General features: G+C 38.8%; 4 protein-coding genes across 6 annotated transcripts in view; 3 read left to right on the top strand and 1 right to left on the bottom strand.

Moving 5' to 3' along the window:
- The window catches only part of LOC106516909 (GTP-binding protein Rheb), a gene marked incomplete in the record, with an annotated part of 7,535 nt that extends 617 nt beyond the window's left edge, over positions 1–6,918 (top strand). The window contains 6 exon segments of the mRNA XM_014007501.1: positions 1,627–1,694; positions 1,797–1,879; positions 1,970–2,026; positions 2,108–2,155; positions 2,429–2,510; positions 6,120–6,918. Coding sequence (XP_013862955.1) covers positions 1,627–1,694; positions 1,797–1,879; positions 1,970–2,026; positions 2,108–2,155; positions 2,429–2,510; positions 6,120–6,212 — 431 coding nt within the window.
- Positions 6,919–7,123: 205 nt separating this feature from the next.
- ly97.3 (lymphocyte antigen 97, tandem duplicate 3) lies at positions 7,124–22,262 on the bottom strand. Of its 3 annotated transcripts, none has more exons than XM_014007498.1 (4): positions 22,093–22,262; positions 8,496–8,565; positions 8,122–8,244; positions 7,124–7,376 (listed from the first exon to the last, which is right to left on the bottom strand). In XM_014007498.1, exons 1-4 carry the CDS (start codon positions 22,114–22,116, stop codon positions 7,264–7,266), a joined length of 330 nt encoding a protein of 109 aa, XP_013862952.1. In that variant the 5' UTR covers positions 22,117–22,262; the 3' UTR covers positions 7,124–7,263. The 3 variants fall into 3 exon arrangements, with proteins under 3 accessions (XP_013862952.1, XP_013862954.1, XP_013862953.1); XM_014007500.1 differs by lacking the exon at positions 22,093–22,262 and adding an exon at positions 21,526–21,607; XM_014007499.1 differs by lacking the exon at positions 22,093–22,262 and adding an exon at positions 8,744–9,428.
- Positions 10,212–16,421, top strand: LOC106516906 (gamma-crystallin N-A). Its single transcript, XM_014007497.1, has 4 exons — positions 10,212–11,764; positions 11,907–12,155; positions 15,544–15,689; positions 16,179–16,421. Exons 1-4 carry the CDS (start codon positions 11,744–11,746, stop codon positions 16,312–16,314), a joined length of 552 nt encoding a protein of 183 aa, XP_013862951.1. The 5' UTR covers positions 10,212–11,743; the 3' UTR covers positions 16,315–16,421.
- The window catches only part of LOC106516905 (activin receptor type-2B), a gene marked incomplete in the record, with an annotated part of 21,387 nt that continues 17,401 nt past the window's right edge, over positions 21,897–25,882 (top strand). Inside the window, 2 exon segments of the mRNA XM_014007496.1 lie at positions 21,897–21,985; positions 23,800–24,007. Coding sequence (XP_013862950.1) covers positions 21,934–21,985; positions 23,800–24,007 — 260 coding nt within the window.

Raw genomic sequence — 25,882 nt, 5'->3', positions numbered from 1 at the left:
AAAACCAAAACTTGATGAAAACCATAAAAAAAGATGATGCCTACCAATATTTTGGGGCAAATATAAACTAATATTAAAATACAGATAGCCTGTTAACTTTAAAATGACATTTTAATAAATAATTTTTATTTAGTACCTTATCAGCTACGACAAAAAGAACTCATCCAAGCTAGGCTAATGGCTAACCAAATGAGGCCTTGTTTGACAACAGTCGTCAAAAACAACAGTTGTTTTTTAAAATGACACATCCATGTGAAAGAACGCTATATTAGCTAACAGTAAACATTTACAGATGTTGCTCGATACTATCAAGCTATCACAAAGATAAACAAAATAATTACATAAATAGATAAAATTACTTAAATGACCTGCAAAAATTACAAAAAAAGAAGAAATGGTCGTCAAAACAACAAAAGATGAATCTAAATAATTCAGAAAGGCAACAAAAAGGAATAAATTCTGAACGACTACAAACAACATACATTTAAATTGTGTTAATAGAGAAATTAAGAAGATTTATTGTCATTTGAAAGCAATAAACAAAAAGTTTAAATGTGTTCAGGTTTAATATCAACTCTCAGATCATTCCTGGCAACTGTGTGGTTTTTGTTTTGAGTGGAAGACAAGATTCACCCACCAGGGTGCAATGTTCTCTCCTTAATAATGTGTTGAAACACCACAAACACCACGCCAGCTGATTTCCACACTTTCTAACAAAGAGAGAGAGAAAACTTTTTTTTTTTTGCTTTGACATCTCACACTTAGAAAATGGAAGCTCGCTCAAAGGCACGATGGAAACTTTATATATATATATATCATTATTATTATTATTATTATTTGTGGCTCTTGCAGGAGAACATACAGTAATTCTTCAACACTCTTGGTGCACAAAATCCCAGACGCTCCAAAGGTCCGGGTCTAAATTTTCACCGCGGGCTGTTTCTTTTCCTCCCTGACATGTTTGCTCACATATTCCAGCCTGCGTTGGCTGTGCAGTCGGTATCTATAAATATTCCCTGGATGCTTAACGTGAAGTAGTGTCAGCGTTGTTGCTGCAGGATGTGCGCTCTCTCTAACCAAACTTATCTCCAGGCAGATATTGACGATCCTGCACCGAGTGACCTCAGTGGCACCAGACTGCATTCCGAACTGGGTTTAGCCGTCCTACAGTTTGTAGAACGGGAATGTAGAATAATAAAAATATATTCAGTTGGATAATATTGGGTCCGATTGTGTTTATGTTTTTGCACGAGTGTGTCTTCTCTCTCTACCAAAGGATCTCCTGAACTACTGCATGAGGTTTAATGAAATTAGCAGAAAGTAATAACTCAATGTGTGTCTGCAACATGTTAACGTTAGAGTTAATCTGATTTAAGATTCAAAAAACATACTCAGAGTTACAAACCATGACATCACATGAAAATCTACGTTATATTCAAGGTTTGACATTTCTCATCATGAGATAAAAGAAGTTTAAAACTGGCAAGAATGATTTCAAGGGAGGTCAGGTGTACGTTTTTAATTTAGGTGTTTAATTTATATTGAACGGTGATGCTTTTATTGCAATAAAGTCTGTAGTTTCCTGTTTCTCTTAGTTATTTCAATCTGTTTTTTGTTCAACTGCAGCATTTACTAAAATGATCACAATAAACGGACAAGAGTACCACCTTCAGCTTGTAGACACAGCAGGCCAGGTATGGCTCCGTTACGCTCCATTAGCCTATCCCAGCTTTATTGATTTTCATGTAAATATTTGTTGTAGTGGCACTGACTGAGAGTATAAATCTTTTTTCCAGGACGAGTACTCCATCTTCCCACAGACTTACTCCATAGATATCAATGGTTACATCCTGGTCTATTCTGTTACGTCTAATAAAAGGTACATGTTCATTAAGATCTGCGTCAGGTCTCGGATCGCTTTGTCCGTCCTGAAAAATAAACTTTTCTTCTTCTTTGTCTTTTCTTCCAGCTTTGAAGTTGTTCAAGTTATCCATGAAAAACTGCTGGACATGGTTGGAAAGGTCCAGTAAGTACCTTTCTTTGTTTTCTCTGCTTCCCAAGACTTTTTGAATACATCACATGTCCCTTTCTTTCCCCCTTAATGCAGAGTTCCAATTATGCTCGTCGGAAACAAGAATGACCTACATATGGAGCGGTATGTCCTATTGCACTTTGAAATTGGATTTCATTAGGTTTTCTTTAGACTGGAGCTGCACATATAGTTCAGAACACTGTAGAGTCTCAGTAATAATTGATTTTTTTTCTATTGCAAAGTCAAATAGGCTACAAAGCTCTTATTAGTTTAGCCTTGACAGGACATATTTGGACCAGGCTACGAGTTTGTTTGGCGAATGTTCAACGAGTTTATTCATTGAGTTTATTCACATCTGCAGCTTCTCATTGACTGCTTTTTTGTTGTTTGTTTCAGAGTAATCAGCTGTGAAGAAGGAAAAGCATTAGCTGAATCCTGGAACGCAGCCTTCATGGAGTCCTCAGCTAAAGAGAACCAGGTAAAGAAATATCTTATCAATCTGTTCAAAAATGCACCGATTGCATTTACGTTTGATACACACGCAGGGAAGTTGATAACTGAAGGTGTTAAGAATTGTGTCCTGTGTTGGTCCAGTCTGCGTTTACAGCAGCAGCTTTGAAATGCTTTCTGCTTCCTCCAGCTGCAGCAGGGTACACCGTGTTCTTATCGGCACTCCATCACTGGGCTAACTCGAAAACACACACACCTGAGCTCAGTTCATCGTTTCAACAAACATATCTCTGGATAAAACCCACGCAGGCGCAGGGAGACCATCCAAAGCAATTCTGGAGAGCTGCGAACGACGGCTTTCCAAACAGCTTCACCCAAGTCACCCAATAATAAGAGTTTATCTAATATGTGGAGCATTTGATATGATAAGATTACACAGGGAGCGCCAGTGGGGCTCGGCTCTTGATAAGCTGTTAATTAACTACCACTGGTTGTCAAAAGCTTGATTTATCACCACTTTTTAAACAATATATTAATGGGTGAACAGTTGGTTCGCAGAAAACAGAGCAAAGTTTGAAGCTGTTGGCATTTGTTCTAGACTTTGAGCACACATTTTAAAACTGTGGTGTCAGACTTGATGATTTGACCACCCTGAGCAAACTACCGGCATCATAAATGCTCCTAATGTAAACGGATAACAAAAGAAAAGGCATTTTTTACTGATCTTACTTGTCGTGGAAATATATTATATAATCCTGCATAACTACTGAGTTCACATCACCTTGACATGTCTTGTTCTGTATCTCTTTGATTACTGCCACATTTGTATAATCGGTTCTCATGATTCTTAAAGATGCAATCTGATGCCTGCAACCTTGTTCCCAATTAAAATTACATTTGTAACTTGTATTACTGTCATTGGTTATTCAATACCTCTTTGGTATTTGGCACGCTCTTATTTGTTCGTACGGACCACGCCGGAAGTATATATTGCATTTCCTGTCTGTTGCTATCCAGTAGCTCCGTGGTGGTACCTTTGATTCGGACCTCTGCGTCGCTGCTCAAACCTCTCTCGCATATGCAACCATAATAAATCATTTGACGACCAAACCACACAGTTCGTTCTGTTTATTCACATGTTTCTACCTTAGTGGAATATTTCCATTACATTACAGAACTTTAATAAAACTAAAACAAGCAATGCAGAAGCGAAATTTAGCAAAACCATGGCTAACCGCTGAATTTAGCAAAACCGTATAAAATCTAACATTAGCAAAACAGTAGTTAATATGTTAAAATTATTAAAACACTTATTAAAGCTGAAATTAGCAAACTCGTAGCTGCAAACTAAAATAATCAAAACCATAGCTAAAAGTTACAGTTAGCAAAATACTAGCTAAAAGCCAAACATAGCAAAATTCTCGCTAAAATTGGACGTAAGATAGCTTAGAAGCGTAGCTTGTGGCTAAAAGGTCAAGAAGACAACAGTAGAACAAGCATGCTGATGTAGATTTCAGAGAATAATTTTAAAGTAAATTTAGAGATTTGTGAATTTTTTCGGGGGGGGGGGTGTAAATAAAGCTAATTCAAAAACTGAAAATAAGTAAAACTAAACTCATACTCCCTGTCAAGTTGAACATTTAGATATATAAATTTATAGTACCAAATATGTAGAATTAGTATGAAAAACAGTTTGAATGTGGACTCAGCGATCACACAAGTTGCCAGCGGATGGATTGGAATAAACAATATTACACTGTTTGTGCAGATAGAGCTGCCTGCATTGATATATAACAATCAGTGTCAGTGAATATCAGAACTCGGCCTGTTGTCCACGGCTGCTCTGAGCTGCACGAGGAGCTTCATTAAACCCCCGCAGCCACCTGAACACTTCAGAACACACGTCTTGATAAATCTCCTGCTGCAACAGAGCGTTACATTACATACAGCCATCCACCATGCTTACGTTTATCACATCCAAATAACATTACGATCATTCAGTGCTGCGTCCTGCCTCTAAGGATGATCAGTCCTGTGTGTCACCGACTCCTTTCCAGCTGTTTGGAGCTACATTTTGTGTTCACTCTAGCGCTGCAGATGCTGTTGTGTAACATTCAAGCTCTGCACCAGATTTCTTGATGAGACGGCCGTTTCCATTTGTTGTTGTGATGCATCAGCTGCTATAGAGCAATTGGCTCACAGCGAATTTAGTGGTCACCACTCTCTGATATTTCACTTCAGCCAGCCCTGAGGCACTTTACGCTGCTGCGCCTACGTGATCTAAAACAGCAGGTGTGCTCGAAGACGCCTACACAGTCTGTGTTCTGGAGACCCTCTGCTTTGCACTTTTTGTGTCTGAGCTGAGGTTTCTTGCCTTTAAGTGGATAAAAAAGTCAGCAACAACTTAAAAGTTTATCTCCTACAACGCTGCACAGACAGTGAGCTAGTCTTTATTTATATTATTTTTTTATAACTTGAAAGTGTAATTACTATGTAACGTAAATTAGAAAAAAAATGCAACAACAACAAAAAAGGGTTAGGGTTTACAGTTTTCAGAAAAGGGAGCACTTAAGTACACCTACACAAGTATTATTCTCATGGATACTTTGCATTGAGTTCCATTCATTTTCTGGTAATTTTTAGACCCTAACCCTGGCTCCTTATTCTAAACCTAACCACCCCAGTACATATCTAACCCTAAACCTAACCACCCCAGTACATATCTAACCCTAAACCTAACCACCCCAGTACATATCTAACCCTAAACCTAACCACCCCAGTACATACGTAACCCTAAACCTAATCACCCCAGTACACACATAACCCTAAACCAACATACCTTAGTATATACATAACCCTAAACCTAATCACCCCAGTACACACATAACCCTAAACCGATATAACTCAGTACATACATACATAATCATAACACTAACCACTTCAGTACACACCTGACCCTAAACATAACCACCCCAGTACACACCTGACCCTAAACCTAACCACCCCAGTACACACATAACCCTAAACCGATATAACTCAGTACATACATACATAATCATAACAATAACCACCTCAGTACACACCTGACCCTAAACCTAACCACCCCAGTACATACCTGACCCTAAACATAACCACCCCAGTACACACCTGACCCTAAACCTAACCACCCCAGTACACACCTGACCCTAAACCTAACCACCCCAGTACATACATAACCCTAAACCGACATACTTCAATACATACATAACTCTAAACATAACCACCCTAGTACATACCTGACCCTAAATGTAACCACCACAGTACATAGCTAATACTAAACCTAACCACCCTGGTGCATACCTTATCCTAAACCTAATCTCACCACCTAACCCAAACTCAATTCACACCTTAAACTTAAACCTACAGTAAACCTCAACCCAAAAACATCATCCCTGTCGTACCTGCAGGGACTGGGCTTTGGTCCCCATAAGGATCATTGGGTCCCTACAGGACTGTGTGGCTGAAAAATCGTCCCCATAATGTAGCAAATACCTTCCACAGACATTCAAACACAAACCACTTCAAGAAACCCTGAAAAAACAAAAAACAGCCCAAGTACAGAACTTAACACGAGACACGTGTTCTTTGTTCCTCTCAGACGGCAGTGGAGGTTTTCCGAAGGATGATCCTGGAGGCAGAGAAGATGGATGGCGGCGTGCAGCCGGGAAAAACCTCCTGCTCCGTGATGTAGAGCCGCCCAATCAACACACAGGACACTGCACTGGGAAATCCCGTTACTTGAAGGCTAGCCGCCAGTTCTTCTCCACCTCAGCCGACTCCACCCACCCTCCCCCTTCCCTCCCCTCCAGGGTCCTAAATATCCAACACTGTCTATTTATGGCTCTGATTCCACTCTTATTTATCAGTATTTCCCATTCCCTTCTCCCATTCTCGTTTTTCTTTGTACGTTTGATTTGAAAAAATAAAAAATGGATGCGTGGTGATTCCGTTGTCTTATATCTCCCTCAGCCCATGTCTCCATCTCTGTGCTCAGCACTGATGCAAAACATTAAACAGCCCTCATGGATGGATCAGGAAAAAAATGGATGCCTGTCACAGAGATATTAGTGGTTCGATGCATCTTTGCTTTTTGGTGCAGTTTCCGTGTTGGTTACATTTCCTCCTCTGTCTGAAGAATACAAGATGAGAGATTTGTTGTGTGCCATGCATTTGAAAACGAAGTGAACACGGATGTTTGTTTTTTTCTGATACATCCACAGCTATTTGGGCCTCTTTTCTACTTCATCACCTCACAGTTCCAACTTCTCTGTCCTTCAGTTTGTTTCTTATTGGTTACTGTCAGTCAAACAAAAACCTGCATCCATTTTCTAATGTTACAAATGTTGTACAAATGTTTTTGATTGTAATCATTAAAGCAAAAAGTGGTTATGTAAGCACGCTGACTTGTGGATTATTGTGTATGAGGTTATTTGTTTACCAAATGATCTTAATTGGTACCATTAAATCACAATTTCCTTCACAGTTTGACCACAAATCATACAGTAAGAAAATCAGCAGAAGTATTGTTTTTATTCATAAAATATGAAAGATGCTGAAAAGGGAAACATGCAATAACTCAAATTTTAATACACAGGAGTCATCTTTTATTTTTTTCAAAACTTTTATTCATATGGAAAAAGTGCTCATTGAGGTTTTTTTTGTCTAAAATAGTTTTTATGTTGAGGCCTGGGACCAGTGGGACTTTTGAGGGTCAGGCTTTTTTTTTTTTTTCTGTACGTTGATCAGTTTTCTAAGGTGTTGCACATGTCTTCCACACAGCACTTCATGTTGATGTAAGCATTCATCTTCAGCAGTTTGCAGTCAGACAGAGCCATGCACTTCTGGTAGTGTCCATCTAAAGAAGTCAGATGAAGAAAGGCTTTGATTTTTTTATGCATGAAGAAAATACATGTATACAACATGCATGCATATATACAAAAATATCTGTTTGTAAAAGCTAAGTACTCTGTAAGTATAATGTTCTGCACCAGTTAAGTGTTCTGTATCGTATGTACTAAGTGTGTACCTAAGTCCTACTAGGGACGGTCCCTGTAAGTACATAGTACTAACTGTACATAGCCGGTTAGTAGCAAATAAGTACTCAGTAAGTACTAGGAAAATACCTGGTCACTACAAGAACATACCAAACATGTACCATGTATGCAGCAGGCCAGTAGCAGGTATCAAATGTACATAAGTATTGTGTAAGTACCTGGAATATATGAGTAGCAGGTATGTAAAAGGTAAATTACCCAATACATACCAGGCAATTATTCAGTACATACCATGTAAAAGCAAACTAGGTAAGTATAAGGTCAAGTACCAGGTATATACCTAGTACTTGTATCAGTTATATACCTAGTGTGTTTTGGAAAAGTACCTGTTAAATACCATATAAGTTCCCAGTACATACCAGATAAGTAATCAGTACTTACCAGTCTGTTGTTCTTAATACCCAACTAAAACGTAAACTACTTCAGAAAGCCTGTCCTTTAAGTTATCTTCACTTGGAAACTACTTACAAATATTCTTTGTGTGTGTGCTATTATTGCTGAAAACATAAAGGATAAGTTTGTTTAGTCTGATCTAAGGAAACTCACATGGTTCCCTGAGGAAACTGGCTGCACCGCATGCATCCTTCCCGGGTTTACACGTCTCCACGCTGAGCTCACAGTTTTCTCCAGCCCTTCTGGGCACACAGCGATGACAAGTCAAGGCCTCGCCTAAAAAACAGAAACACAAAATAACACACTTTAGTCATTGTTGTGGTGCTTTTTGTTTGTTTTTTCAAAGTATGAACAAACAAGTTAATTTCTTTGTAACGTTTCGCGTCTCAAATATTTGACCGGTGTCTATTAAAAAGAAATATTTGGAACAGATCTGCTGACGTTGTTAGGTGGACCGAAGCAGATCTGTTTGCCCCACAGCACCAGGAGGTCGTGTTTGTCTGGTGGAGAATAAGTGACAGACTCACCGGCTGTAAACAGCAAGGCGACGGTTAAAGCCAAGATCAACAGCTTCATTGTTCTGCTCCAAACTGCAGCCTGTTGCAGATAAAGCACATATTTGATAACTCCCACACAAATTTCCCGAAATCGTAGCTAAAAATCCTTAAAACGATTTAAAATATCAGTCTGTTTTCAGACCAGTTTCCAAAAAGAAGCTGACAGGGTTAAATACACAATGAAGATAACCATATTTGTCCAAAAGTGGTCCACATACCTGTCTGCTTCACTGTGTCTGCCAAAGAGTGAGGTGCGTTTAATGACCTTTCCTCTTTTTATACTTCTCCGTGCTTAGTCCTGCCATGGTAACGCCCCATTAAGTGTTATATCTGGGTTTGTCTATATACTCAGCACCTTACTTGCCTTGGGTACACTGTGTTCAGGGTGTCCCAATGCATTATGCAATAACAGTCCAGCCTTTGTTCCGAGGCTTTATTGTGTGCACCCATTTCAGACTAGGGCTGCATTTATTATTATTATATATTAGGAAAACCTGCAATGTGCAATAACTGTGCTTTATATTGCAATTATGATATGACTTGCTATAAATGAAAAAAATACTGTGCAGCATTGGTTTGGAGTAGAAAACAACTAAGACATCATTTCCATTCCAACATAACAGTTTTATTAATAAAAGTGCAACTCGACACAGCTGCAGTAGTAGCAGTGAAACAACAAACTGCATGCAATGCTACAGATGCTCCAAATACTGAAAAATGCCCTTTACTGCCAGTTTTTTAAACAAATAATAAAAACATCTGAAAATAAGAATTTTGAATAAAAGTTTAAACACCGAAATCTAACTGCAACTTCTCTTATTACGGTTGCCCAACTCAGCGGTGGGCAATCATAGTCCTCGAGGGCCACAGCCCTTCATGTTTTACGTGTTTCCCTGCTCCAACACACCTGATTCAGTCACTGCTACCTCTTCCAAGTTCTGCAGTATGGAGGACCGAAACTGACATGATTAGAAATAAAAGCAGAAATAGACAAGTGAACCTTTAAATAAATAAATACATTTAAAACGCACCAAATAAATTAAAAAGGAGAACTTTACCTCATGTTTTATAATTTAATTGGCTTTCATATTTATTTTTTCCAGCTTGGTTCCAATAAATTAATATAAATAAATAATGTTAACACATAATTTAAATGTTAATGTTTTTTTAAATACATATTTCACATAGTTTTTCCTTTTACTTCTACATGCATTTGTGTCTCAGAAATGCTTAAATTAATTTTTTTTTATAATTTTGTCCACAAGTCTTTTTATTTCTGTGTTGCATGCTTGTGCTGCCGCAGTTTAGCTTAAAGGTTAGTTAAAAATAAACGCACAGGTAATGTTTTCCTCCTTGCCTTTGTTTTAAACTAAACTTTAAACTTTTAGCTAAACTGAGGCAGCACAAGCATGCAACACATAGAAATAAAAAGACTTGTTGTAAAAAATATATAAAAATGATTAAGTATAAACATTTAAGACACACAAATGCATATACAAGTTAAAGGAAAAAACAATTAATATATATTTAAAAAAAACTTAAATTATGTTCAAATATATGGACTAATTTCTTGGAACTAAGCTGGAAAAATAAATATGAAAGTCAATTAAAATATAAAACAGGAGATTTCTATTTGTGTCAGTTTTGGTCCTCCGTACAGCAGAAGCCTGATAATCATCTATTCATTCATATCAGGTGTGTTGGAGCAGAGAAACAAGTAAAACAATCGGGGCTGCGGATCCTCCAGGACCAGGATTGCCCTTGCCTTTGATGTGGCGTCTCCAGTCTTGATGCTAATATTTAAACCAATCATTTATTACAGTTTACGCAGTTTTTTTTAACAAGATATGCCTATGGCATGGTCTGTTTTCCAATGATGATAAATGTTCATTGTGCAGCCCTATTCCAAACTCAAATAAATATTTCATTAGCCGGATCTGATAGTCAAAGGTGCAGTGTATTTGTTTTAAGAAGATTAGGACCAAAATGAGATAGCATTAGTTCTTTCAGACATGTTGACTGAATTCTAAACAGAAAGTAGAACTTGGACAGTTATTTGGCCACACCTTCAGGTGTTTGGACTGGACTCCTTATCTCAGTAAGCACCAGTATTTTACCTTAACAGCTGTAAAACTGACAGAGTTAGCACTTGGAGAATGTATGGCAAATGACTCCCAGCTACTGTCGATTGAAAAAAGTTCACTTTTGCTGCACCTCTGCTACAGCACTGCAAATGTATGTGCCCACCCAGGTGTGCAATTTCAAAAGTTGTGGTGAAGATCACATGTTTGAAAACTAACCTGTATATTCTCTGCTACCCATCCCCCTGGTCTTTCTCGGGTCTGCCAGTGGTTTAATGTTGAGACTTAGAATCCGTTTGTCTCTCTAAGGCAGAGGTCCTCAAACTGGGGTCACGGGACCCCCAGGAGTCTGCGAGAGGTTTCTTGAGGGTCCCAAAATAATTTCACTAAATTGTCAATTTGGTTTTTATTTTTAAAAATGCATGGGGAACAATGAATGAAACAAACATAATTTACTAAATAAAAATATATACTCCTGTTATTTAAGGGTTGAAATGGCAATAAATCATCTTTCAAAACAGCATGGGGTTTATGAGGGGTTCCCTGGAATTTTTTCATCCTTGTAAGGGGTCCCCAGACCCAAAAAGGTTGAGTACCCCTGCTCTGAGGGGTCAAGGTCTAAATTTATCCAGTGATCCTTTGTGGATCAGCTGAAGAGAAACATGGATGGATCCTGGAAAAGCAGCAGGTGGTTCACAGTTAAGTTTCAGGGATGAATAAATCCTGTAGTTAGCAGCTGCTTCTCTGGTAGAACTTCATTATTTGGACTATTTCCGGTTGTTTTACCTCCATTTTCACTTTTCCTGCTCTTGGTTGTTTTCTTTCTCATACTCTGTTATCTGGATGTGACCCAAATGTTCCTCTGCAAACCCAGACATCAGTTTCAAAGCCCGATCAAAGCAGACTCTTCCCCACTCTGTTGTTTTTGCCCTCCTTTGGCAGCAAACTCCAATATCAGCACTGGCTCGTGTAAGGGAATTTGTCCATTTGGCAAAATGTTTAAACCCCTCCATTGTTGGGCTTTTGTTGCCTCTGCATCGGGATCCCACCACTCTCTGCGTCAGCCATATAAATCTGGGAGTCTAAATTTTTCCACTCTTAAACTTTGGGAGTTTTGAAGAAGTTAGGAGAGGAAAAATGTCTCAATACTCTGGAAAAGTGAGTATCACAACAGTAAATCTATCCCAAACAGTTTGAAGAATTTTGCAGAAATCACACACTATGATTGGTTTTGTAAAATGGGCTGTTAGACAAAAGAACGTGTCTTTTTGCAGGAATTCACTTGTTTGTTTGTAAACAGATTGTGTTCTATGAGGGAAAATGTTTCACTGGGAGAAAGCTGGAGCTCCGGAGCGACTGTGATAATTTCCAGGATCGTGGCTTCATGAACAGGGTCAACTCTGTCCGTGTGGAAAGCGGGGCCTTTGTCTGCTTCGACCACCCAGACTTCAAGGGCCAACAGTATATTCTGGAGCACGGAGAGTACCCTGAATTCCAGCGCTGGAATGCCCTTAACGATCACATGGGCTCCTGCAGACCAATCAGGATGGTAAGAGTGAGCGTGCATAGGACCCCCTGGGGGCAAACAAAATATCTGGCTGGTTAAAAAAAAGGCACATTGGCATAAACGTGTCCTCATTTGATCTGGTTGCAAGAGAAATGAAAGCATCAGGTGTTTCTGTTGTTTGAATGCAGAGATCATGGTGTAGTTGTAATACTGTAAGCTGAGTGTACTGCAGAAATCCAATAATGAACTACTGACTATATGCTGACTCAGCATTCATGCTATTGTTTTCCTGATTTAAATTTTATGCAGTTTTTCTGCATGTGTTTTGATAGCCAATTGTACATTGAAACATTCAGCTCATTCAGGAGATGAGTGACATTGATATTTTTAAACCTTTATAGCTTCTTCTCAAAAATACTTTTTGTTTACAAACATTTTCAACATAGAAATACGTGAATATTTCTTCAATTCCTTCTCTTTGAAATCGGCTTCGACATGCTTTCCTTATTTCTTCTGATGCTGCTTTAAGCTTCTGTTAGTTTTAGCTTTAGTTATCCAGTTGCTAATTTTAGGTGTTACTGTAGCTACCCCTTTGCTATTTTTGCAGCACAACAGCTAACACTATATCCCACTTACAGCATGAAGGTCATGGATTCAAGCCTGGGGTCTTTCAGGGTGTGAACTCGTTCTCCTCATGTTTGCGTTGTTTTTTTGTTTTTTTTTTAGGTTTTCTCTCAGATCAAAAACAATGATGTTTAAACTGCCTTCAGGACCTTTGAAAAATAGATCATTTCATGCTTTTAGTATAACCCATGGAGTTATGAACAGCAACATGTTATTTAACTCTATAGTATAACCTAACAACTGATGCTTTTAGTTAGCCTTTTGTTACTTTAAGCAGACATTTTGCTTCTTTTAGCTACATTCAGCTTTTAGCTAAAATCTTGCTGCATTTAGTTTGTGCTTTGCTATGCTGCAAAAACTGTCCATCTAACTGTCTTACATTCAGTGCAGCAGGACAGTTTCTCTTATAAGACTTCTTGAAATATGGAAACTTTCTAGGTTAACAAGATTAACTAGAAAAATTGCATTTCCTGCGAAAATGCCAGTGTGAATGCTTCTTGCTGAAATTGAGCTGAAAATATTTAATAGCGAAAGTGTTAATGCAAGTTCAAATTTAAATAATTAAAAGAAGAAAAAAGCCTAACTTTGCAGGAAAACAGTAAAAAGGAGCAAAAATATTGTTGACGAAGCAGAAAACAGCTAAAAGCTAAAATAGCTGAATATTGCAGAAAACATCTGTAAGAAGCACAAATAGCACATATTCGCAAAAAAACAGAAAAAAGCCAAAGAATAGCAAAAAGAAGCAGATCTATAGTTAAAATAACGAAAAAATTAAATTAGCATAAAATAAGCTAAATGTAGCAGCCACAAGTTGGAATTAGCACCCAAATATATTAGCTATAATAGTTATAACACCTACAAAATCTGTGTAATTAGCTTAAAAAAGCTAACTTTCGCTAATAACAGCAGAAAAATAGCTAACGTTGCAGCAAATGGCTGAAAATAGCAGAAATGATCTGTAAGGAGATTTAGCACACAAGAAGAAAAACGCAGAAGAATAGCAGAAATAAGCTGAATTTTAGTTAAAATTGTCGAAAAATGCTAAAATGATCAAGAAAGTTGCTAAAATTAGCACAAGAAAGTGAAAAAGAGCAGAACCAGAACAAAATGTGTAAGGTTCTGTAAATATACAAAAATATTTTAAAGGATTTGATGGATGTTGAAAACAACTCCATTCATTTTCAATGGCAAAAAATGGCTAAAAAAGTGAAATGGCTGAAAAAGTAAAAAATAGCTGAAATACAAAAAGTCATACCAGGATTGTCATAAATGTCCTGATGCATCTCAGTAATCCAGGTAAAAAAATCAAAAACAAAAACATTGTATAGGTCTTCTGGACGGGTTCTTCTCTAATGAAACGTTTCGTCTCTCCTCCAAGAGACTTCTTCAGTCTGAGAGTTTCAGGCAAAATTCAGGCTTTTAAGCCCTGCCTCCATGTGACTGATACTCACATCACATGGCTATCGTTGACACCTAATTAACACTTATTGTTAACAGGGGGTGGAGTGATACTGGCAATAGTAGCACTGTAGGAGGGGGACAACTGAAAACGGAGACCTCCACCTCTGTTTAATGATGGACGGTCTTTCTTCACAAAAATGGCTTCTTTTACTCCTCTCTCAAACCAACGTTCCTCTCTATCAAGAATGAGAACATCCTCATCTCTGAAAGAGTGACCGCTGGCCTGTAAATGAGTGAAAACTGCAGAGTTCTGGCCATTAGATGTAGCTCGTCTGTGTTGGAACATTCTTTTGAACAGTGGCTGCTTTGTTGATCAGATCCGGTGCCCTGGCACAAACAGAGCAATGTTGTATATACTGTTAAGTGCCAGGAGGACTGCGACCAGTTATACATCGGGGAAACAAAGCAGCCACTGTTCAAAAGAATGTCCCAACACAGATGAGCTACATCTAATGGCCAGAACTCTGCAGTTTTCACTAATTTACAGGCCAGCGGTCACTCTTTCAGAGATGAGGATGTTCTCATTCTTGATAGAGAGGAACGTTGGTTTGAGAGAGGAGTAAAAGAAGCCATTTTTGTGAAGAAAGACCGTCCATCATTAAACAGAGGTGGAGGTCTCCGTTTTCAGTTGTCCCCCTCCTACAGTGTGGCTATTGCCAGTATCACTCCACCCCCTGTTAACAACAAGTGTTAATTAGGTGTCAACGATAGCCATGTGATGTGAGTATCAGTCACATGGAGGCAGGGCTTAAAAGCCTGAATTTTGCCTGAAACTCTCAGACTGAAGAAGTCTCTTGGAGGAGAGACGAAACGTTTCATTAGAGAAGAACCCGTCCAGAAGACCTATACAATTTTTTTTCTTATTGTCATAAATGAGCTGAACTTTTTGATATTTGAGTTGTTGAAATGGCACAAAAATTGTTGAACAAGTAATTAGATGCCGAAAAACGTACAGAAGAAAAAATTATCTCAATAGTGTGACTGTTTTGAAGCATTCACACAATAATCTAACATTCTGCCTTTGCTTAGTATATCAGTATCTTCAAGATAGATAAGAGATTTTAAGATTTGTTTTGAATTTTTGCAGTGTGCCTTTGGATTAGTGCTTTGCTCTTTAAAGCTTTCAGCTAGTCTTCTTTGTTTTACAGTCATTCAATACTCAATTCATGCTGCATTTTCTCAGAAAAATGTAACATTTTCTAGTTCATACATACCATTCTCCACACACACACACACACACACAATACAGGCTCTGTCACAAGGAAACACACTCAGCCCTTCGCAGAAAGGTGAAGGCAAACCTTCCTTCCATGACTCAGAGAGTCTTTTTTTCTTGTTTTCTCAGCACGGAGAGCACTACAGGTTGGAGCTGTTCGAGGGAGACAACTTCAGCAGCCAGTGTGTGGAGCTGTGTGATGACTGTCCATTTCTGAAAGCACGAGGCCTGACCAAGAACTGTGTCAACTCCATCAAGGTTTATGGAGACGGAGCGTACGTAGAACATTTGACTGAACCTGCCAGGAGCACAACGCAACGCAGAACACACCCATTCCAACATGTGTCAAATACTGAACACACAAAAACAGATTATTTTTCATGGTCTTTTTGCTTAAACATGTCGTTTTAGGTAAATGTTCTTTATATTACAAGCGATGGTCGTGGTTTTTGCAATTAAACGTGCAAAAAGAAGTTGAATGTCACGTCTATAAGAAACTTAAAGAAAATAAAAAAGTTGCTGAACTGATTTCTAGACTTAAAGGCACAAACAGAATAATCTTTCAAAGCTACAGCTGGCAGCCATCTTGAAAAGGGTTGACTTTACCAGGCATGCAATTTTAGAAGTACACCAATAAGAATTAAGTATATGTTAATCTAAAACAAATGAAATATTGCATCAACTGGATCCTTTGTGATTGGACTTGTAGTACCTTTTGCATTTTTTAAAGGCACACATTTGATCTGCATTTCCTCTCCAATCAGCTGGGTGTTGTACGAAGAGCCAAACTACCACGGCCGCATGTACGTCGTGGAGCGAGGAAACTACTGCACCCACAAGGAGTGGCAGGCCGAGAATCCCACCATCCAGTCTGTTCGCAGGGTGGCCAACTACTTTTAATGCTACCTCGCCATCAAAAAGCAAAAATCACGGACCAGGAACAATAAACGTCATCATCTCTCGCCGACTTTGCAGCACAATAATAAAAACGTTTAGAAAATGTTTGACGCCGCTTGTTGCTTTATTTTCAACTGAATCATTCAAAAGGTTGAAACCAAGTAGTAACTCCATCGTGTTTTCAATCACTTTTCCATACAATTTTGGTTTTTTTTTTGGCGTGCTCACTCAGTGCGCAGCTCGAATAGTTAACCATAACATTTCATTGTGGAAATGGCTACAGGGCTATGATTCAGGTAATTGCTTTCCATTATCAACATAAGTAGAAAACCTTTTAAGTGCTGTGCTTCTCCTCATGCTAATGGATCCATTACAAAGTTATAGAAGGTATTCTGAACTCTGCTGAACACAGATTAGTAGACACATGTGGACTTCAGTTTTCAAGATGGCAAAAAACAAACATACCCAATAATCACCAAAAGATGTTTCAGTTCAAACACACGGCCCTTTGACACCCATATGTGTCAACCCCACATGCAGTGTATATATAAATCTAAAGTGAAGGAGAGATAGGTCGGCGGCGTGCACCTGCCCGGGGGAACTCTGCTACCATCTAGTGTCATTCATTTATTTTACTGCGTCACTCACCTCAGGCCTTTCAAAAGGACTGCAGGAAGTTTGCAACTATCCTAAGTGAAAATAAAAACTAAAGTGTTAGATCTTTGACTGTAATGAGGTGATTTGCTTCAATACCATTTTTAACACGATCATTTGTGTAAAACGGGTCTTAACGAGCGAGCTGTTAAAAGAAATAGGGTAATAATTAATAGAGGAAATGAGAAAGATGTCTTACAGAGAATACACTCCCATAAATAACTGTAAATTATACATTAGTTCAGACCAGAGGTTTTGACTTCACAAGCGTGAAACAAATCTGTTTCACTAATTACTGTAAATCGGGTAAAGTTGAAACTCGAATATTTAGTAGGGGTGCACCAATTGCATTTTTCTGGCCGATCAACTATCTTTAAAAAGCCTGATCTACCAATTCTGATTTTGGCCTATACTGATTTTTTTTAAATAGCTGACACTGTCAGGTATTATCAGGTCACAATACATGTTCAATGTTCCAATTTTATTTTAATGAAAAACACTGAGCAATACCCTTGAACAACAGCAGAGCGAAAGGGGACCGTGGCTGATTTTCAAAATCAGCGGATAAGATAGATTACCCGTGTATCGGTCAATCGCCAGTCTACCAAAATTAAGGAAACGGGCCAATTTATCGGTGCACCCCTAAAAATATGCAGAGTACTTTTTTTTTTTGCTAAATTTGTTCTTTTTACAAAGGTTGTCATTCTGTACTCTAATACAAAAAACAACATCTTGTTAGGTTACAGTGCTTTAGTCGTTCACACCCAGCCAACAGATGTGGCTCAGTGCCACGTTGGCCACGCTCAAGAGTTGGCATCTCAGAATCAGCCGAGTGGTAACTCCTTCTACACTCATACCTTTCACTACCATGCCTGTTTCTGCTGCCAGCTCTGAGGGAAAGATTAACCGTTTGACTCCCATTTCAGCTGGGTAGTTATGTGCAACAAAGGCACCATGATCCCGCCTCCTCCCGTGACACTGTGCCGTCATGGGACGAGGTGAGTTCAGCTGAACGGGCGAGCAAGGTGCAGAAGGCAGGTCGTGAGGATATGAAGCTTAATTAAAGAAAAAGCGCTGCCACAGCAGGAGACATAAAGGAGCAGAACTACAGTATAATATAATGCATGAACTGATGGGGACAAACAAATGCTAAGAACCTGGCAATAAAGTGAACAGAAAGCAGGGGTTTCTACTCTGAGGGACTAAAACGAATTCAAGCTTGCTCAGTGACAAATCGAAGTCAGCTGAGGAGAGAGGACACAGGGCTGAGAAACCACGAAGCAGGTGGCTTTTTTATTTAATCTGTTAAGTGTGTTGAAGACCAATAATATTGATTCAAAGTGGATCCCGAAGCCAGTCGAGGCAGATGGCCGCCTTTCCTGAGCCTTGTTCTGCTGGAGGTTTCTTCCTGATTAGCAGGGAGTTTTTCCTCTCCACCATTTGCTCAGGATGGGAGACTGTGATGAAGTGATTCAACACAATCTGCTGCTTTCTTCTTTAGATTGTTCTTTTTTATGTACCCTGAGACAACGTATGTTGTGACTTGGCACTATATAAATAAACTGAACTTGAACAGAAATTATGGAACCAAGTAAAAAGTAAACGTCCATCCCCCACCACTTGAAAACAAAATTGTATTTTTAAAACCCCCCTTCTACGGACAATAATGTAAGAATACATGGGTACTGTGATTATTTAAACATACTAACAGTACCAAAACCCCACAAAAAATATCTTGTAAACATTACAAAAATACCCATTTAAAAGCTTGCTACTTTCAGCTATTAGCTAAAATTTAGCCTTTTTTTTTTAGCTTCTACCCATTATACTTGTGAACATGTTTAAATTTATTTACAGAAATTTTCCACATAAAAGTAAATAAAGATTTCTTCAAGTCCTTTAAAAACATTGTTTTTGGATTTCGTTTGATAGATTGAAGTTCTCTTACCGGAGTGGAGAAGTTAAAAAAGATTGCCACCTTTTTTGCAAATCTGGGAGTTTCAGATGCTGATCCTCCCTGCCTCATTCCCCACGTGTTTATTTATGAATTTTCTTAGGAATGTCACACCCGGGTTGCGGCCGTTGGATCGTTAATGAGCACTCGTGCTTTCTCCTCTGACTGTCATGACAACAGAACATCTATCTTTACAAGGTTTCGCTCACGGCCTCGATCGAGTTACGGGGTCAATACATGATAGCTTAATGAGGAAATGCTTTGTCTTCAGTTACACTCAACAGCACTAGTTTAAGGGCGATTACCTATAGCTAACCCTATTCCTGGGCCATTTGCTGCATGAACTGACTGAGTGTCACTGTCATGCCATTAGTCTGGATGTTAAAGAGAAGACGACGATTGCGACTTGTGAGCAAGACTTAATGACATTTTAACAATGTCATTCTCGATTTTCTGTGATGATGGGACTTATTATTTTTGCACAAAGGGGCCCTTCGTTTTGAGAATGTGTGACTAAAGCCAGAAAGAAAACAACATACCGAGACACTTTATGTGGATAAGAACCAATTCTGGCACAAATACAGTTCAATTACTCGCTCTAATGGAGGTGACGAGCATTTCTTTGTAAACGTGTAGGCAATAAAAAGAGAAGCAGAGCCATTTAGTCAGAGGAAAAGAACTTTAAACTATTCTTTTGAGAAAAAAATATCTCTGAAAGTGTCTGTCTGTTGGCTGGGAGACTTCATGAAAAGTCAACTTGCTAATCAATTAATTGACAATAATTTCCTGTAAGCAATTGATACATTAAAACTGGGTGGAATTAAGGACACGGACTTCCTGTTTTGTTTAAATCTCTAAGAGTGTGCTTGTATTTTATATTTTTGAGTAATACAGTCAGTATTTCACAGTATGTGGAGGTAAAATGAGAAATTGGAACAAATGCATTTTAAACAGCATTTATTGTATCATGTTTTCCCCAAACTAGGGCAGCTATTTATAGCTAAGCCACTTATGCATTAAAGATTATTCAGATAGAAAAACATCATTTTCTACTACTTGTTGGGCTTATCCAAGACATCTGTTAGAATAACATGAATAAAACCTCTGACATTTGCAAAATAATGCACAATATTGCACTTGCTTGACACTAAAATTAGGTTCTCACTGCAAAATCATGAAGACCAGAATTAAAAAAAAGACCACAAAGTAAAATACAAATTGTGCACAATTAGCAGCATATTTTATATGGATGGATAATGTATCCTTAAATAAAATGTGTAAGCAAATTTTTTGAGCTGATGCCAACAAACATCATTTGTTTACTTATGGAAAAAGCCAAATAACGGAAGTAAGTGTTGGCCATGGCATAGGCAGTATAGGCACATGTTAAGGGCCCTGTCCATCGGGTGGGGGGGGGGGGCACAAACTGGAGGTGAAAAATAAAAGAACTACTTTTTATCAGAATATAGTTGATGTAGACCGTAAATTTAGTCTGGTTACTCAGGTCTATCAAAGTAATCTTTTCTGTGGGTTTCTCAGTTGCTTTGTTACAACATGAGGTGGTATATGGTGCAGAGGACATTTCACAATAAAAGCATCCTGTGATGTGGTCAAAACTTAGTTATGATCTCAGACAAAGTTCAGGTTAACGTCTGGTTTTCGGTGTTTCAATAATTTAGTTGAATGCCTTTCAAATGGCTGGAAAATGTGCAGTTTTTAGTAGATCTTTTACTAAATACTCCAGGGGTGTAATACCTCTGGACCCCACTGGAACTGCTGTACTCCACAGCTGCTGTTGTCAGGTATGATGTAGAGTTTTTGTATTCTGTGTCAAATGAAATACATTGTTAACTATTTTAATTGGACAACTTGGTTTCAAAAGGTAAACAAATAATATCAAGGAAAACTATTTAATTTGGTATGTGAATGTATGTAAATTGTCAGTGAAATTTAAACAAAAATGCACAGGGGGCACCACCTGAAAACTTGCCTAGGGTGCCATATCGGCTAGGGTCGGCCCTGCGTTTAAATGTTAAACACATTTGTTTTTCTACAAATATTTAAGCCAGCATACTCAGATTTTGATGTTTTCAAATGAATGCGTTGTTTATATTGATTGCAGACCTGCATGTCAGAATTTCATCATTAATAACATTAAACTCTTTCAAATTGTACCATTTATTATACGACCTGAATAACCTTTTAATTCATGCCATTAATATAATCTCTACAACTATTATTTTAATCTGGCTGTAGTGATAAAAACTGAAAATGGAATAAAATCCCAACCTTGACCACAAAAAGTGAGTCCCTTTCTGTGATCGACAAAAAAAAAAAAAAAAAAAAAAACAGTTATTCCCAGTCCGCGCTTGTAACTAATCCCCCCTCCTTGTGTGCAAAACAAAAAATGCAATAATCTCGTCAGGACGGTGAAATTAAAATGAATTCGTTCATGTGCGGTGTGGCGATAAGGTCACTCTCCCCCGGCTGCTCGCAGTCCCCCTCTTTGTGTTTACACATCCGGGTTTCCCTGTTCGCAGCCCGTTCCCCATTTAGAAGCCATTTTGGACACAGATCAGTAACATGCATGTAAACCCCCGACCGACCTCCCCGACGCTGCGGTGCTGCCACTCCGGCGAAGAAACCTGGCGAAAAAACAGCGTCGAGACGCCGATTCGGATGTAGTGGCGGACCCGCGTTCGGTTCCTGAACCCGTTTCCGAGGCGAAACGCGGTACCTTTTAGCGGACCGGCTGGTCAGTTAATCGCTCCCCGTTTTTTTCCTCCCTCTCTCTCTCCCTCTCTCTCTTTCCTTCGTAACATTGTTGCAGCGCCGCGGCTATCGACACGCTGCTGGAGGAGGAGGAGGTGTCGGCGGCTGTAGGCTCGCTCGGAGGCACCGGGGAAGGCCTGTGGTCGCTTTAAAACCCCGGACTGATGTTTTTCACCAACCCGAGTTTGAATGCTCGCGACGGCACGAGAGCGAAGTCTCCGTCCTGCATTTAGACGCGGAACATGTCTTTTTCATGGCTGACTTGTTCACTTCTTCTGGGAACTTTATGCGCAGGTAAGCAAGCTGCTTTTTGTGGCAACAGTTTTCTTTCTGTAATGCCGTGTTTTAAAATTTCGAAATAAAACCTCGTTTTAGTGGTTTTAAAGTTTACTGTCACTCACCCGGGATTTAAACCTCTCGACCATTATCTTCCATTCTAGCCGCTATGTTTCCCCCTCGCTTAGCGTCACATTTAGCGGCTGTTTCTGCTTTGGACTGTGACTCGCCTCATGATGAAATCGGTGCGAATAAGTTGAAAGAATATCCAAATTTAAAACTGTTGCGTCCCCCCCTCCTTCAACAGTAGCAGCAGGAATAGAAGGCAGCAGCTGCATCAACATCCTGAAACCTTAGAGGCGACATTTCAGCCCTGCACTCTTGTTTGTGGTCACACAAGCCTGGAAAAAAAAAAAAAAAGAACCTGGAAAAAACACACTTTCTCTGTGAGGGATTAACTATTTTCTCATTTTGAATGAACCACAAGCTCAAGTGAAGTGATTCAATCATTCCCCCCCACTAGAAATATTTCTGCAACCACGTGAAATTGAGCACGAGGTGTTGTTTTTTTTTCTTCTTTCTATTGTTTGGAGGAGTTTTTGTTGGGTTTTTTCTGCTCCCCTGGGCGTCTTTACTCTCATTCTCTACTTTCACTTATTGTGTTTTTCTTAAACAACGATGTCCATTTTTTTTTCTTTTCCCCTTTTTAATTGTTTTTTTTTTTAATTTAATGGAGGCACAGCTGCTGTCTCTTGTGAGTCAAACAGAGCTGCAGCTAATGCCTTTATGGTTTATAGATTAGGGCATGATGATGGAAGGGAGTACAGTAAAGCTGCTTCTCCAGAATTCATGTTGTTGTGTAAAAGCCCAGTAAGTGACAAGGGGGGGGGGGTTTGAGGGGAGAAATGATCTTGTAGTAAAAGTCCTCCCTGGTCACGTGACCACAGATATCAGAAATGCCATCTCGGCTCAGTGGAGCATTGAGCATCACTGCTGTAGGAGTGCCTCCCTTTTTAAAACAGTTTTACCTTCTTTCAGTTCGTCCTGCGTTAATGGGCATGATGTTTGGTCATTTCGTGCACCCCTGTGAGGTATAATAAAGCCCATTGTGTGCTGCTGGACAGCTAAGTGTGTGAATTTGTGAGTGGATGTGTAATGGGTTGGTGGGGGTAAAGCTGGGGGATGGGCAGCCTCCTATAGGCAGGGATTTAAAGAGACAGGCACTATTTTTTCCTCGGAACAAAGATTAGAGGCTTGAATGTTCCAGCTATGTTTTTTAGAACAGAACGCGGTACCTGCTTCTTACCTGTGTATGTCCAGCAACAAAGCATAAAAAGATGACAATAAAACCTTAAAGGCAGATTTTGACATCTGTTTTTCTGTTTCGGCTTAGCAGGACGAAGTGTTTCTGGTAGAAAATACCCCTTTTAAAGAAAATAGTCTTATCTATGTGTGCAGATGTCTGAAGAAGGAATCTTATCTGTAAAAGTAGCACGTGAATGAACTAATGCTCTGTTTCTTTACCTCAGCATGCACGTTATTGTTTTCTAGCTAATTAAATCCATTAATTTCTTCAACCATTTAGATTCTTCTCTCTGAAGAGTTTTTTTTTAGTCAATGGGATTAAGCTGAGGCAGGATTCAGCAACAATTTCTTAGCCCAGAGGAACTCCCTTTTCACTACCAAAAACTGGCTTCACGCCAGAGAGATGATAGTCTCCTGCTCCGAGATGTTTCTGTGGGTCCCGTGCCGTATGTCTGTGCTTCCGCTGTTGAGTTTCAATTCATTTTGACAGTGTTGAGAGCTGAACTGAGGCCTTCTTTCCATTTCAGGGTACAGTCTTGGCGAAGTGGAGACCCGGGAGTGCGTGTACTACAATGATAACTGGCGTACGGAGAGGACCAACCAGAGTGGCTTCGAGCGCTGCGAGGGGGAGAAGGACAAGCGCTTGCACTGTTACGCCTCCTGGCTCAACTCCTCAGGGACCATCAAGCTGGTGAAGAAAGGCTGCTGGCTGGACGACTTCAACTGCTATGACAGGTCAGGTCACGCCTGTTTACGTTTCGATCTGCCTATCTGACTTCCACGCAGTGAAGACAGCATCCAAACAAACCGGTGCTGGAACACATCTTACTCTTTTTTTTGCAAATTGTTTCCTCTTAAATGTGAGAAAATACTATTTTCTCTTAAAACACTCCTGGAAATAACAGTTTTTCAAGCTTTTGCTTTAATAAAAGACAGATTTAGAGGGTAGATTTCGTGCAAAATCCAATTTTTTAGCCGTTAAATGCATTTTGTTGTGTACTTGGAGTTTCTAGGAGTGCAGAAATTTTGAATTTAGTCTCTCTTGGTGCTGCATAGATATCTTTATCAGGGATCCTGCAGATCCTTAAAGTCTTCAAAGGCATTGAGTTCATCAATCCAAAAATAAGGCCTTAATTAGCCTTAAAATGTCTTAAATCAATCTTTCAGAAGACTTAAAAATGTTAACACATTGTACGTAGGATGATTGTAATTCGTTTCGAATATTAAAATAATTGGTAAAAATATATATTTTTAAATATTCGCATGCAGACATTCCCCTTTAACATCACTTCCTGTTATTTCACATGCAAACATCTCAACTGTCCATCTGTGCAATGTCAAATTTGTTTTGTAATATGTTAATGTTGTCTTTCCAAAAATGCGTTAACTTTTCTTGCAAAAATTTGATGTCACAGGCACTTTAATGTAACTTGCCTTAAACTATAGGAACCTTGTTTATATTCAGTTCAGTTTTCTCTATTTTCTGTTAAAAATTGTGTATTAAGCCTTACGATATACTGTATATCATAACACAAGGGTCACGGTATGACATATCACGATACTATAAGCAAGATGATATATCGCCATTGTTTTTTTGTTTTTGTTTAAATGACATTTCTTCTTACAGCATCCATTAAGCCTTCACAAAAATTGAAAACTGTGATTATTTTTTCGATTTGTCAATGATTATTTTCGTCACAATGTCCGTCTCCTGTTCACATCTCATCTCACCTGTGAATGTCACCCAGTTATCAGTCTCTCTACCTTTAACATAAGTTCCTTTAGCAAATTAAAATAACCCATGAAACGCATGAATTTGAACCTCAAACTTAAAACCTTAGTCAGATGTATTTTAACATTAATACATGTGAACATATAACAATGATACAAAGAATACAAATTAAACCATAAGTAGCATTTTAAACAAACAGCTAATGTGCAAAGGGGTGAACCGGGGGCTTGTGGAGTTACAATAAGGAAGAATTCAGACCAAAGTCCTGCAGTTCCACTTTATTATATAGACCCCAACTGAATGATTTTAAATGTGAAAAAGGATTTTAAAACATATGTCTCCTTTAAATGTGATACGTACTACTTTTAGAATGCTTAAGGTGTACTTTTTACATTTATTTTTCTGCGTTATAAAGCATCTTATCACCCTAACAAAGTATCGTTTGGTTGTTTATCTAACATAAGTCGGTGCCCGTACAAAAACTCTTCTTAGTCATATGCCTGCAGCTGCCAGAATCTGTATATAGTTGTATTTATACAAGCATGTTTGATTGTTTGGGTTGCCTGATTACTGGGTGGTAACCTAAAGGTGTTATATACAGCGGGTAGAATAAGTATTGAACACGTCACCATTTTTCTCAGTAAATATATTACTAGAGGTGCTAATGACATGAAATTTTCACCAGATGTTGGTAACAACCCAACCATAAATGTCCAGAAATGAAGTTATTTGTAATAATGTGGAATGGCACAGGGAAAAAGTATTGAACACGCTTACTGAAATTTATCTAATTATTTTTTGTACAAAAGCCTTTGTTGTCAGTGACAGCTTCAAGACGCCTCCTGTATGGAGAAACCATGCATTGCTCAGGTGTGATT

Source organism: Austrofundulus limnaeus, unplaced genomic scaffold (assembly GCF_001266775.1).
Source record: "Austrofundulus limnaeus strain Quisiro unplaced genomic scaffold, Austrofundulus_limnaeus-1.0 Scaffold42, whole genome shotgun sequence".
In the NCBI taxonomy this organism is placed as follows: Eukaryota; Metazoa; Chordata; class Actinopteri; order Cyprinodontiformes; family Rivulidae; genus Austrofundulus; species Austrofundulus limnaeus.
This window is presented reverse-complemented; position numbering and strand designations above follow the sequence as displayed.